Raw genomic sequence first — 14,636 nt, 5'->3', positions numbered from 1 at the left:
TATATATATATCTTAAGGTTCATGAGGGAGAGATTATGGACAAGCAGGACCAATGCTGACTGTCATAGGCATCAAGAAACCTTTTTTCTGTTCTATGATCCTTGGCGATCTGTCTTTCCTAAAAAAAAAAAAAAAAATGGGAATGGAAACCAGGAAAAACCTCTGAAAGGAAACATTTCACATGGATGAAAGACGTAACTGGTGAGATTTTGCACAGTGTCAGCTTCTTGCCTGATAGGCAGATTGATGGCAGTGTTCTCATGGACTTAACTCCTGCTTGATGAAGAGCAATTAGCTAATATACAATGATACTTCTGTGCACCCTTAATCAGCACAAAATATCCCCAGAGATGGAAAGACACTGCTGTAGATAGAGGAAGGTGTTTTCTGCCACTGGCAGGTTTTGCAGGCAGACCTGCCTGAAGCAGGCGCACTGCCTGTCAGGATTGGGCCCACCAGGAAGGGGAAGCAGACAGGCACAGTAAAAGCAGGCTCCCCTGTCTGAGCAAACTCTGGCTCATTTTCTTCTGATCAAACGTTCTTGGTGAAAGGTGCAGCTTGGATTCTTTAAAGCTTCTCATTATAGGTTATATTTAGAAGTGGGAAGAATATATTATTAATTATAGGGATGCTCTAAAGCAGAGAAGCTGTTTAATCCATGCCCTTGATGAGCAGAAGACTTACTGTACTGAAGGAAGGTTACACAATTAACAGTATATTCGTTAGGAGTTCATCAGATATCAAACTATCCTTATCTTTACTACCCTAAATATCTGACATATATGCTAGTATATCTGACAATTTCTTCGTTATTGCTTAAATGATAAGAGCAAGAGACAGGAATTGCCACAGGAAGGTGTACGTAATACAGTTCACATATATATTATCTGCCAGATTACATAGATTGTTTTACATTTTAGTTTACAGACTATTCTCCTGCTGTCCCAATGTAAATCAGTGAGGTTTGCTGAGAAGAAATGAAAGCTTTTGCCACATCGGTCTTGCCTTATGTGTTGCTACATGGGTGCAAACAATGCATAGCCACTTACTGTGAGGATCATTAGAGCTTTTTTCATATTTTTTGTTCCCATTACACTCCTTTTATAAAGCTAGCTGGCCAATGGGTTCATCCCAGCATCGCTGTGCATGCTCACATTAATCTGTTCAGCACTTTCAAATCCACGGTCTGTGCTGTTCAGCATTTCTACAGCTAAAGTGATTTTTAGAAGTACTTTCAAAACATTTTAATATGATTTGTTCCTGTCTTCATTTTAAGATAAATATCTAGTACCAGATTTTTGTTAATGGTTTGATATAGTCTGATGGACTGTTATTTAAATTGTGCTTACAAGCCTGTTTTAGAGTTGAAGTTGAGCATTAGTAGGGTTCAGAAGTGAGGAAGGTAAGAGCTTAAGTGTGCCATAATGTGTGTGAAATAAGCCGCCTTCTGGAATCTGCTTCTGGCTTTGCTGTAATAGGACCGGAGCACTTCGGTATGTATGTTGTGGGGAATTCTAGAAATTAATATATGGGAAGAAAAATATATCAGTGGTTATCGGCAGCTTTTTAGCGTTCAGCTTCTCAGCCTTCTTAGCTCCTGCTGCTGTGCTCAATAACTTGTCTAAGAACTGGAGCAGTGACTGAGGTGGTGTTGCTGGTAGGTTTAAGTGCTAGTTTCTCTTTAACAGTTCAGGATCACAGTGCCCCAGAGTTGGAGGGAGGTTAGAAAACTCCTTATAATTTGTATCAGTAAAACAAAAACAGTCAAATACCATTTGATCCAATAAAAAGTAAATGCATCTCTTGTCTAAAATTATCTGTACAGAAACTGTTCCAAGATGCTTTCAGACTTCTGAGTTACAAAACGCACAGGGAAGTATGATTGATTTATTGGGTGCTGCAATCTGGAGGATTTTGTCACTGAATCTTTAGTGAAGAAGGTTGATGTTAATAAAGCTGCAAGATATTTAAACCTAAAGCCTACAAATAAAGACGTATTACTATGGATCGGGAGAATATAGGTATTGCCAGTGTTTCTGTAGAGAATATCTCTTCCTGCAGTCTCTTCTAAGTCACGAGGGATAGGCTTCATAAACCAAGGCTTCAGAGTTGGGTCTGGTGTGCCCATTGGATGCCCAGATAACGGGAATTAGGCTGTGCTGCTTACACCCACAGCTGACACTGCCAGCCTGCTACCTGAATAGATGACAAAAGACTTGCAGTAAGTCACACATTGCTGGAGGAAGGCTAAGGCAGTTGTTCCCCAGCTGCTCACCTTTGCTCCTCAAGGCCATCGTGGGCCCAGAGAGCTGTATTCAGCAGCTAAATGCATCGATTTGTCAACTGTGGGGCTGCGTGAGAAAGTTTGAAAGTTGTTCAAAAATCTGTTTGTCCACCAGGCTTTGGAATCTCTGATCTAGGGCAGTGAACAAGTTTTTCTTTCAAAAGTTGCATTTCTCAGGGTTAATTAGCTGACTTCCATTCAAGCCTAGCTTGTGCTGCCTTAACCTCCTGACTCTCATTTCTTCCTTGACACTCTTCTTTCTTCCCATAGCATGTCTGTGTTTGAACTTCACCGATTCCCAGCTATGTTGCTACCGGTCTGTGTGCTGGGTCAGCCATTACCTTTGAGTATTTTATTCTCCTACGGCTCTCCTGAATCAGAATCGCCTTGAAAGCATCATGCATCACTAATCATGGGGGAACACAGTGGATCACAATAAATTTTAAAGGCTGTCTACAGCCAGGCTCAAGTTTTCTAAGTAGGCACCCCTGGACAGGTTTAAAAACAAACCACAACTGTGCCAAGATAGCTCTGAACTTTGGTACAGAAACCCTTCATGAGCCATGCAGATGACTGAAGTCCCAGGACTTGAAGCTTGCTTATTTGTTACTATAATACCCGATGTCATTTGTCTTTTCAGCCCACTGTAGAAATATCTCACCTCATTAGGCTGTGCACAAATACAATTTTTTATAACCTATTAAAACTATTCTCAGGGCACTACCCCTGAGAATCACTTTCTTCCTTGAGGTTGTTTGCAGCATCTATGTGAAACATGCTTGTCCTGTAAAAGCCACCTCGCTTTTATTTTGGCAGTCAGTCTGTTCCAGCAATTAGAATTAATCCTGGGATTTTGAATTCCTGATTATTTCACTCTGATCTGAGAGATGATAATCGGAGCAAGGTACACGCTATCTATTCTAAACATGCTGAACCCTTTGTACACTAAGCCTATTTTATCCCTCCCATCTCTAAGGTAGAGCAGGAGTTGTGTGATTTTCGGAAGACTCCTAACCCATGCTATTGTAAGGGCTGTACTATGCAGTGCAATGGAGTTAAATCCATTTCTCTGGGAACTTCTGAACAGAAATCACTGTCAAACAAATTAGTCCACAGAATCTAACTTTTTATCAGGTGTATCAACTGTTAAGGCCATTTCCAATATGATTTCTTGACCTTTATAGTTACTTTTTCTTAGTAGCCTTTCCTAATTTGTCTTTTGAGTTGCTTATAGTAATTTATATTGTGCAGTCACAATGTGCTCTGTGCACCAGTGCCAAAGAAATTCCCGAGACGCATCCATCACAGATGTTGCTGCCCCCATGCAAGCCCTTCTCACTATAAACTGGGATCTTGTTTGATATGGTTTGGTTTGGGTTTGGCTTAACACAAGGAGGGGATAAGGGAGATTAACTAAATATAACACACATGTTTATATAACACTCTTTAGCAGAAAATCTGATGTCTTGTTGGGTTAAGTGAAGTAAACTAAGGAAACAGCAACCTGTTCTGAGCTAGAGGGAAGGTGTGGGCAAATGGAGTAGAAAGCACTTTTCCTAGCATCCCCATTGAGATGGAAGAAAAGGTGAGGGAAGGAAAATACAACTGCAGACTAAATGCACATACCTTCAGCTGCGATAGTAATTTAATTTACAAGATGGATTCTGAAATGTTTATTATGCATCCCAAAAACTTCAGTGGGGATGTATCAGATGCAAGTCAGTAATGAGTGTAGACTGGAATATACACTCATATATATGTATGTATGTGTATATATATATATTATACAATATATATGCAAATTTGTGACTGAGAATTTTTTTTTTGAACTGTAAATCTGCAGGAATTGGGAGCTCTGGGTATTGAATTTACCAAAACTCCCTTCCTCTCTTCTGAACAGTTGCTCGTTTAGGTGCTTGTCTTGGGTGAGAACATAGAACATACTAGTTCTGTACACAGGCAGTATGAACATAAATTTTGTTCTTGATATATCTCTGAGACATGACTGCCAGCTATGACAAAAGAAGATTTAAGGACAATATTCAAGGAGGGAAGTTCTTGTTTAAAATAAAACAAACCTTCTTTTAACAAACAACCACCAAACCATTCTTGAAGGTAATGGGGAGGTAGGAATTTTAAGGTCCATAGTAAGTGTAGCAGTGGAATTTGTGAAGGAACAATTCATTGGCATGTCCAAGGTGAATTAAACCACTTTAGTATAGTATTTTCCCTGTTGCAAAACGAAGTTTTAGCTTTTTTTTTTTTTTTTTTTTAATTTTTACTTCTGAAGAACCTTGGAAAATGAAGGAGGCAGTCTGGAGAGGATGGGAAGTTATTTCAGTAGAGGTAGAGTAACTGTTCAGACCTGTAAAACGATGTATTTCCACAAAGGGGGTTCTGTTCAGTCTGTTGATGAAAAGTCTTGTGGGTTTCCCACCAGTAGAAGCTGCTTAATTACATTTTGTGTATGCTCTTAGAGTACCTGTTTGGTGAGAACCTGACAAATGGTCTTCTGAAAGTAAATCAATTCTGTTTTCTTGGGCTTTCTTGAATATACATGATGTCCGGAGCCTGAAAAGCACAGCAGTGGCACAAGAGGAAGCAAACAGTGGGGCGCCAGTTAGGCTCTGTGGTTCTGTGAAAGACTTTGTAGCCTCATGTAAAGAAAAAGAAGAATGTGCCATTGGCGGTAGTGAGTAAATGGAACCTTCTTGTCTTCTTTGCTCTTGTCTCCTCATAAATAAACCCTTGTTGTCCATCCTTGGCATTTGCAGTTCATTGTGATAAATTGGTGTTGATGTGTCTGACATTTCAACCAAGTTGTTTAATGGTGCTTTTCTGAAAAGGCAGACCTTGCTATAACTCGAATTAGTCCAGTCAATATCCAGGGTAAGACCATTCACTCTCACGTACAACGCTAACCCTTTCCTTTCTGTGTGGGTGAAGAAAGGAGGAAGTAAATATTTTGGTCACGTAAGCCCAAAAGGTCTGCATTTGTGTAAGCGGCGTGCACAAACAGAAATATAAGTCTGGGTTGCAGCTGCTAAAAGCCTGTTACATAGCACAGGCAATGACATTGAGTCCACTTGCATTTCTGCAGTGTCTCTAGGTGAAAATAACAACATTGCTGAAATAATGCAGAAGGATTTTCCTCAGAATTTTGCTTCAAGTTTTATGTAAGATCCTCTATCTGTTATCTGCTAGTGCTTTCTCAACAGAGAGTTACTATGAGCATGAAGAAGGTGGTCCTACTTGTCATCAAAACACAATTCCTTTCCATGATTGTAGTCTGAAAAAGAAGAGCTAGAACAATTTTTTGTGGTGGAGACCAATAACGTGATTAACAAACGTTGTTGTGACTTTTTTGGTGTCCCATTTCTCCTGGTATGCTAATCAAATACAAACCTCACTCTCAAATGCACTACACAAATGCAGTGAAGTGAAGAGACAAACTTTCAAAGTGCAAAACCATGGCAATTCATTTGGAATGATAAATCTAGCAAAGAAAGTTACTTTTATCTCATGTTTTCCCCACAGCCAGTGGGGAAAACAGTGGCCTTGTGCCACTGTCACCTCCCAGGCCTCTTGTGCTGCCTCACAGACATGTAGCCTGTGGCCCTACCTCTCCCTTTCCCATCACTTGCTGTCCTCTCCTCAGAGTTCTCCTCAGTGGTCCCTCCTTCCTCCTCAGAGGTGCCTCGTTTCCCCTCAGCGGTGCCTCCTTTCTCCTCAGAGGTGCCACCGTCAGCAGTGAGGTGAGGCCTCTGGCACCTTCCCTCCCTGGCATCCGCTGGCCTGACCTGCTGGCGTGTTGTCTTTGATCATTATGTAGCTCTGTATGAAGGTCAAAAAGTTGTATTGACTTGGCTGTGTATTTTTATTTTTCCAAGTGGCATTCATCAGACTTGTAAGTGCCCATGGGAGTGCTGGATATCATCAGCAGAAGCGGTATGCTTGGGGTGGGAGCCCTCTGTGCTTGAGGGGCTGTGGGCCAAACAGACCATTTTTAGCTCCCCTTTTTCTTGTTTGAGGTGGCTGCTGGTTACCAACCAGTTGCCACAGAGTTTGTTTCTCCTTTTCTTTCCGTGAGTTACTTGGATGTGTTAAAGAAGGGAGGTGGGCCCCGGCATGCAGCTCTGGGGATGGTGTCCAGAACGGCCCTGTCTTGACAAGGCAAAGTCAGCTTCCTGAAGGGTGAGGGCAAGCCTCTGGTTTTACACCATTTTGTGCAATTCACAAGTGACCTGGTTTTCAGAGGTGCTGTCTGACTTCTCTGGAAGGATACAAGAGCTTGGCACCTCTGAGTGGCCTTGCAGTCATGCTTAGAGGGGACCAGGGCTGAGGGGAAAGCATGGGACGTGGTGGGACAGCTGTCCCTGCCAGTGGCAGCACACAGATCTCAGCTAGCAGAGGTGGCGATCCCAGTGCATTATTGCTGGAGAGCCCTTCTTGTGTCAGGTGATTTTTATTACTGGCCTGCTGGTAAAATAATAATTAAAAAGCCTAAGTAGGATTCCCTGACCCCACTCCCTGCCTGTAGATTATGGAATGTTCCTAAATGTTATTTAGGTCTGTAGTGAGCAAATTTCAACAAAAATGCTTTCTAGCCCCAGGGTTATAAAACTTCATTACATCTGCTATTAACTGTTTGTCTGTGGCAGGACCTAATTTTTCCTGATGTATTGGTTGCCCACAGGTTCTAGAAACTGCTTGTAAAAGTGCTTCAAGGTGCTGAGAAGATGGAGAAATCCTGGGATTAAATGACATTGCTTTCTAAGTGGCTGATTGATGCTTTGGGGCTGTAAGAGAGCCCTCTAAGGCCTTCTTCTGCAGGTGGAAATGGAGAGGTATAATTTTCATCCTCTCTTGAGCAGTACTTGGGAAGCAGACAGACTTTGCATAAATTTCTTTACCAGGGCAGAGTAAGGTGAAAGATTTTTTTAGTTATTTCAGAATTGAGGTTCCTCCCTTTTCAGAAGACCTGCAGCCATACGTAGCATTATCGTCATTAATACCAATGGAAATGCCATTTGAAAATGTGTAACTTTTTGAACAGATGAATTGGTCTGTTTAGTAGGCAAATCCTGTCCAACTGGGTGGTGGTTCCAGAATACTAAACAATTGTTGGAACAGTGGAACATTACACATTTGAGCAGCCTTGTCACAATAAATGTAGATATGTTGCTCTTTACACAAGTATGGAGAAAAAAAAAAAAAAGGAATTTTTGCAATGCAGAATAGTTTTGCAAGGAGACCTGATTCAAGAGGCAGCAGCACATTGTGGAGAGCAAAGCCACAGCATAAAGCTGAGCACTTCCAGGCCATGCACAGACTGAGATGGTAAGGAGAAAGTGGGAATGGGCAACCAGGCCACAAGAGCATGTAAAGAGCAGTGGGGCCTATGCATGGTTTATTGCAACACCAGGTCACTGAGATGGCCAGAAACAAGAGCCTGTCTGCAATGAAATGCTAAGTTCTGTTCCACTTCCCTCAATTCCTTTGAGTTTAAAGTTAAGGGGTTATGGGGTTCTTGAAATAACTAGTGTCTTTTTTTTTTTTTTTTTTTTTGCATATAAAAGTATTGTGGTCTCTCTTGGGGAACATGTACAGGAGATCTAAGCAGGCATACCTCAAAATCACAGTTGATTTGAGATTTCATTACCAGTTTTCTCAGGACTAAGCCATACAAAATCAAAATAACTTTTAAAAAGTGCAAACAATGTTAGCAACGTCTAGAAATATGTTAAACTTGTGTTTTTTTCTTTCTTTCTTTTATTCTAGCCAAACAAGTGTGCCCAGCTGAAAAAATTAGCTGTGGAGACTCAAGCAACAAATGTATCCCATCGTCCTGGAGATGTGATGGGCAGAAGGACTGTGAAAGTGGCATTGATGAGGCTGGTTGCACTCCTGGTGAGTTGGAGTAATACATTAATACATATGCAACATCTCCCCTTAGGACTATAAAAGTTCTAGAGTGACTATTACAAATTACATGTAAAAGGATGACTTTTCCTGCCAACAAAATTCATTCATTCTACATTTGCAATGCTAAGTAGTGGATTTTAGAAAAAGTGAGGAAAGACATTCTCCGGTTGGAGATGGCTGGAGAATGTGAAGAGAACTCTAGTGAGAATTAAGTATTCTTTTAATGCTGTAGTAGAATATAATCAGTTTAGAACATGATTATAAGGGCTTAATATCAGGTGATGTGGTAAAGACTTCAGTAACAATGTTCAAACCTTCTTCTCCAGTAGTTCAGCAGCTTACTGCCCCCTCCTTTCTCCTGCAGAATATAGCCCTGTGGGCTAGGTTAGCTTTTGCTGGGATATAATGGATAGGCCTGGACGTTTCTTTATAAATAGCTTGTTGATTTCACTGGACATAGAGAGAATGATATACTGTTTACTGTAACAGTTGTAAATTCAGTCCCTAAATGGCCATTGCCTTTTATTAGCCCTTTTTCTGCTGCATGAAAGAGCTCTTTAACAGTGTTTTCCTTCTGTGAAAACTCCTACACTGTGTAATCAAGTCATTTCTCAAACTGTCTTTTTGATAGACTAAACATATTTAGTTCTTTATGCTTCTTGTTGTCAAGTATTTTCTTTTGAATGAATGCTTGACTCATTTTTGTGGCTCTCTTTGATATCCCAAATGGTTTTCATGGTTTTCCAACTTTCTTTTTATACAGACCACTGGAACCTAGGGAATAGTCTTACCACTACTGTGCAGAAGTGAAATCACATTTCTATTATTGCTCTCATATAACTGTGTTATTAGAGTTCTATGTTGTTATTAAATTATTTGTTGCTATTAAGTGCAAATGGTCCCAGGCTACTAAGAATTTGTCTCTTGTTCTGTGTGATTGCCTTCAACCCTCTGTCAGTGTTACAGTCATTTCAGGTGATATCAGAAATGGTGTTTTTACTTGCAGATTACTGGTGAAAGGGCTTAATGAGTGCATGTAAACTCACACTGATGTTTCTTAATTTGAAAACTCAATTTTGGGGTCTGACACCTACCCAGTTCATAACCCACATTGTCTTTTCATTGAAGTTGTGTAACAAAGCTCGGTATGAAGGTTCAATGTGACTCACTAATTTGATGAAATACCGATTAGAGAGAAACTTTTCCAAAGCATCTCCATTCCATATTGCACTGACTCAGAGGTCCAAGGGTGATGGTAACAGGCTGCTGTGTGTGGGATGAGCTCTGGGCTTGCTCTAAGTTTGTGCAGCATAGTTTCAGTTGGGTTGGCTTGCAAGGAAAAGAAATAGGTTGCCTTACATTGCCTCCTGTTTCATGTGGAATTAAGTGCTTGTGCACAAACCATTCCTAATTTATTAATTATGATGATCTGGTAAGTTGGTAATGGGCCCTGGTCCTTTGTCCTTTAAGCTACTGATATTTTGGCAGTTTTCAAGTCTTTTTCAGCTTTCTGTATGAAACTCTTAGTGTTCTGTCTATGGCGTATGCTTTTTCTTTTTTTTTTCATTGAATTGGATTAAAGGCAAGTTCAGAAGAGAATAGTAAAAAAAAATTATTCTTTTCCCACTATGAGTTAGTGAAGTTAAAACAATTTTACACTGGTGGCTGCCTCCACTAATTTAATGCTGCTGCTCACATTAGTAGGAATTGTCTCATGGAGTTTTTTTATTTATAATAATACATTATTAGAAATTGCTTGCTTTGAATTTCTTTTTTTCAAGGCTCTGAGGTAGTCCCCAAAATGAATTTAGATGTGTTCTGAATGCCACATAATTTCAGCATGATGATGCTATTAATAGATTTAGAAATAGCTGAGTGTTTCCCTTCTGGATGTTTCAGCATCTCTAGCCTTGCTTATGTGCCATATTTTTAGTGCACATGTAGGTTCTTAAAATGGAAATTTAATCCAAGGACAAATTACCATCTTCTGATGGTTGTTGGGTAACTCATGTGAAATGAATTACTGATTATCGTTTAGCTCCTTGTGGTTGAGTGTCGTCCCCATGTAGGTGCCACCTCAGTGGGTGCAAATTGCTGGGGAGTCTAAACGTGGGATGGGCTCTTCTGTAGCCAGGGGGTGAGGCAGAAAGGCTCTGACAGGCAAACTTTGAGCTTCCTGGGTGGGTGAAAACATCAGAGGCCTTCAGTCCTGAGATCTGTCAACTCAGCACCTTTCAGAGGCATTAAATTAACTTTGAGAAGGAAACAGGAGATACTCTTGAATAGCTGGAGTGGGAGCATTTTTGATGAGGTTGCTTGTCAAATTAAGGTGTTTCCATCATGGATGAGAATAAATCCGTTAGCTGTTCAAACTCCTAGCACTTGTGGAGGATTGATAGCGATCCTCCCTTTTGTCCAAATCTGATAAAACCTCACTAAGCCTATCTACCGATACTCTCTGAACATTCCCATTTCTTCTCTGTTTAGAATCCTTTATCTGTTTTCTCTTATCTCAGTAGCAGACAAGATCCTGATTCAAAAAATTAAAAAAGAAAAAGAAAATGTCTGTTCCTAGGTTCAGACCTCTTTTTTTTTTCTTCTTTTCACCTCTGCATTCACTTTTTTGTTTTCATTTTAACGAAGCCTGTCAGCTGCAGCCCCTTGGCGCAGAGCACCATGTCATAGCTAAGGCTGCAGCTCTCATAGAGCTGACAAACTTGTCCACAGACAACACATTTTTCTGGATAAATGTTTCGAAGGCAGTTTATTTGTGCTCATGGTAATTTCTGTGCTGAGAGTTTGCACATGCAATCTCCTTTAAGCTTTGTATCGGCCACATCTTTGGTAGATTATCTTGCGTGAATGGAAAACAGACTGGTGTCCTACAGCCCTCTCTTTTTCTAGCGGTCACTGCTGAAGGTCAGCTGTTTTGACTGGCACCCTGTGTGATCTGAAGTGGATTTGTCACTGCAGAGCTTAGGATAACTTTGCTTCAGGAAAGGAAAGAACTTGCAGTCCTGTATGCTGTTCCTGCAGAGCCTCCATTAGACAACAGGTTCAGCTGCTTAGTTAGCAAGCTCTGGACTTACCTGGGCACAGGTATGTTGTTCACCCACAAATAAAAAAGGAAAAATTCCACCCTGTGGAAAAGCTTCCCCTGAGGAACCAGTGGAAGCTGTGTTATTTAACCTGCAGTGGATAAAGCATTGGTAATTAGGCATCCAGATTTGTGTCTGCACAGGTTGTAATTGCACCAGGGATTAACTGCGGGTACTAATCCTTGCATGTAGTTAGCTAAGTGCCTGTCGGCCTAAGTAACATACTTCCAGCAAGCTGAGCAGCAGGCTTTAAGTCCACTACTAACGTTCGGTGCACAAACAATTGCTGAAAATGCAAGTACCTACCTTTTTTAAAATCACTGAGTACATAAAAACAAAATAAACTTATTCTTGGGTTCTTTGGAGCAGAAGTAATCTGTGTCTTTACAATACTCAATGTGTTGTAGTCTTAAGTCTGGTTTGCTTCTCTAGTACAGATACCAGCAGTTCATAATGTAAGTACAGTCCTGAATTTGGTGGCCTGCAGGTACTGGCTTCCTCTTTCTGATTTCTGTGGTCAAGGCTGCCTGCTCCTGATGTACCTTAACTTTCTTCACAATAGATGGGAAAAGTTTAGGAACACGTTTACTGAGTCTAAAAAGAGAAATTGAATGTGAGAGACTGTAATTAAAGCATCACAGCTCAGGGTCAGTCTGGATTTCAATAACTACTGCAGAACTTGTTAAATCTCTGCTAAGAGAGACAATGACCACTGTTTTGTCAGCTGCTCAGGAATGCAGAGAGAATTTCAGCATGGCTTTAGAAAAGGAAGTACTACCATCCTGTCACAGCTGAAATGGGCATTTCATCCCTTTAATGGACATGTCTATTGTTCCTCCTGAGTGGGCTGTGTAGGATGGTAAAGAGAGAGACCAGTATACAGGCCCCGAGTCTTCTGATTGTGTTACTGGTTCTCTCCTGGACCAGTTTTTGCATCCAGTTAGAAATTGTGTCCTGCAGATAAGGAGCTGGAAGTGTATACAGTTTTCCCTTCTTTTGTAACACAGGCAGTGAAAGACTGTATTTGTTGGTATGTTGATAGGCTAATTTCCCATACCATGATTTATTCTGTTTAATTATAGCACAGAGATAAAGCACTACATGGGAACTTGTGCACATAAGAAAGGACATACTTAGACCAGTCTCTTAACATTGTGCCAGGGTGAGAGCCAGGAATTCTGCAAGAATCTCACAACAGGGACAACCCTGTTACTGAGAGTATCTTCTGCTGTAACTGAAAATAACTGTATTTGTGTTATATGAGACAGCAAGGTCTTCTCAAACATATTCTTGTGCATTTTTGCCTTTTTCCCTTTTCCATGTGTTTCCTCGTTCCCAAAAAGGCCTTTGTGCAGACATGCACAGCATTTATGAAATCCATAAATCTCTGCTTATGTGGCACTAAGTTGTTTGCACTTGGAGGATGTTCTTTTAACCTGAGCATGCTTCAGTGACTCACAGGTCTCACATCTTTAGATCTAATAACTGTGTACTTGTATCTCAAACCTATTTTTGCTGTGTACTTTGCAAGATCAGTTTGCTTTGCTCTCTGAACTTGCTGGTCCCTGCAGGTGATGCTGGTCCCAGCTCCTCTATAGCTTTATTAAATACACTTTTCAGTTACTAAGCTTTAAGCAAGTTAGGAATCTTTATGGATGTGGGTGCATGTATTCCTAATGCAGTGTTTGAATATGCTGCTTTTTCAGATATTTTAAGAAAAAGCACTAGAGCTGTGTTCACTGACAGCAGCAGAGACTGAGTTATGCCTTAATTTTCACATGCTAGCCCCCATTCCTATAATCTTTTTTATTTTTATTTTTTACTTCTTCCCCAGATTTCCTACTCATTTTAGTGATGAGCTTCATTTTTCACTTGTCTGATAGTCAGTAGGGAGACTTCTGTTGGCTCAAGTGAGTTTTGGACTGATATTCCAGCTTCCGATTGTCCGCTGTATATCTCAGAATTAATTCTGGATTTTCAGTCCCAAGAGACAATATGCCAGAAAAAAATTGAGCAAGCTGGGTAATATTTCTTAAATTAATGAGGGAAGCAACAGTAAGCACAATCTTGCCCAGCTGTAAGCCACATGTCCTTCCCATGGTAGCTCACAGCCTCCAAGTTTTCATGCTGTATATCATCTTTCAGCCCCTCAGGGCAGGAACTTTTCATTTAACTGCTTTCTGGCAAAGCTCCAGGCACATGTGTGATTCTCCGTAAAAAGCAGCAGTGCTTAGAAGCGCGTGGTCCTTTTCTTGGAGGATCCAAGTGCAGAAAAATTTCCGAGTCCACTCTTTGCAATAACCTGCACAATAGCGCTCACATCACCTGAGAGCTATTGGCAGAAAGCAGAACTTCAGGCAGACTAAAGCTGGCCTGATCCTTCCAGCAGATCCACCTGGTGATGAGCCAGCTGAATTGGGGAAGGCTGATTTAAATCCATCTTACTCTGCTCTGTGTTCCTGAATCTGTGCCCACAGGAATTAGAAAATGTGACCTTTCTGTTGACCAGGAAGTTGTCTCGTCGTGTAGCGGTAAGGAGCATCGTGTCATCTCATTATTTTCTTCTGGATGCAGTAAAGGTGCCTGTGTTTTGCATCTAAGAGTCACGCTTCCAGTGCCATCTATGGGCATTTGACCATACTAATCCTTTTCAGGCCAGCTCTACACAGATCCTAGAGAGAGAGTTTTACTTGGTGGTAATGTAGCACTAACTTTGTCTTCCTTTGCGGCATGATTAATACATGCTTTCATCAAAGGTAGGAAATGAGTTTGTTGCCTTCACTAACAGGTTAGGCACACAGCGGTGTAATGTTCCTCAGTCAGTTCAGAGGGAACTCAAACCCAAAGGATCAGATTTTGCCATATATTCTCCCTGAGAAACTCACCAGTTTTAATGGGGTTAAAGTTCATGCTGTTGCATTTGTGCTTAAAGAAGGAATATTTATCTAATACAATTATCCATGATTATTTCATCATGTGGTGAAAAGAAGCATGGCTAGCCTGAAATTCCTGGCATTTTTATAAAAGGTAACTTGAATACACTTGCCATGGTGGAGGAATCTACAATTATTTCCAAAAATGGAAAGAAAATTACTATAGATTTAACCAATGAAAGTCCTTCATAAGTAAGATAAGGTAGCACAGCAATGATATCTTCTGGGTTTTACATGATGTTTAATTACTGGACAGCTGGAGGGATTAATGCTTGTGCATTATGCCCTGGCTCTCAGAAATTAAACATGTACAGCTGCCACTTTATCAGTGCTTAAAGTATTAGAGCTCCTTCAAAAGCAGCAGTAATTGCAGAAAAATCCCCATTGTTACATTGG

At 40.7% G+C, this 14,636-nt stretch overlaps 1 protein-coding gene across 2 annotated transcripts in view; it reads left to right on the top strand.

Annotated features, from left to right (window-relative positions):
- LRP8 (LDL receptor related protein 8) overlaps positions 1-14,636 on the top strand; it is a 173,059-nt gene that overhangs the window by 122,518 nt on the left and 35,905 nt on the right. For both annotated transcript variants that reach the window (XM_083847000.1, XM_083846999.1), the window contains exon 4: positions 8,066-8,194. In XM_083847000.1, the coding sequence (XP_083703126.1) occupies positions 8,066-8,194 (129 nt within the window). The remainder of the gene's footprint in view (positions 1-8,065; positions 8,195-14,636) is intronic.

Source organism: Anser anser (genome assembly GCF_964211835.1).
Source record: "Anser anser genome assembly, chromosome: 8".
NCBI classification, from domain to species: domain Eukaryota; kingdom Metazoa; phylum Chordata; class Aves; order Anseriformes; family Anatidae; genus Anser; species Anser anser.
This window is presented reverse-complemented; position numbering and strand designations above follow the sequence as displayed.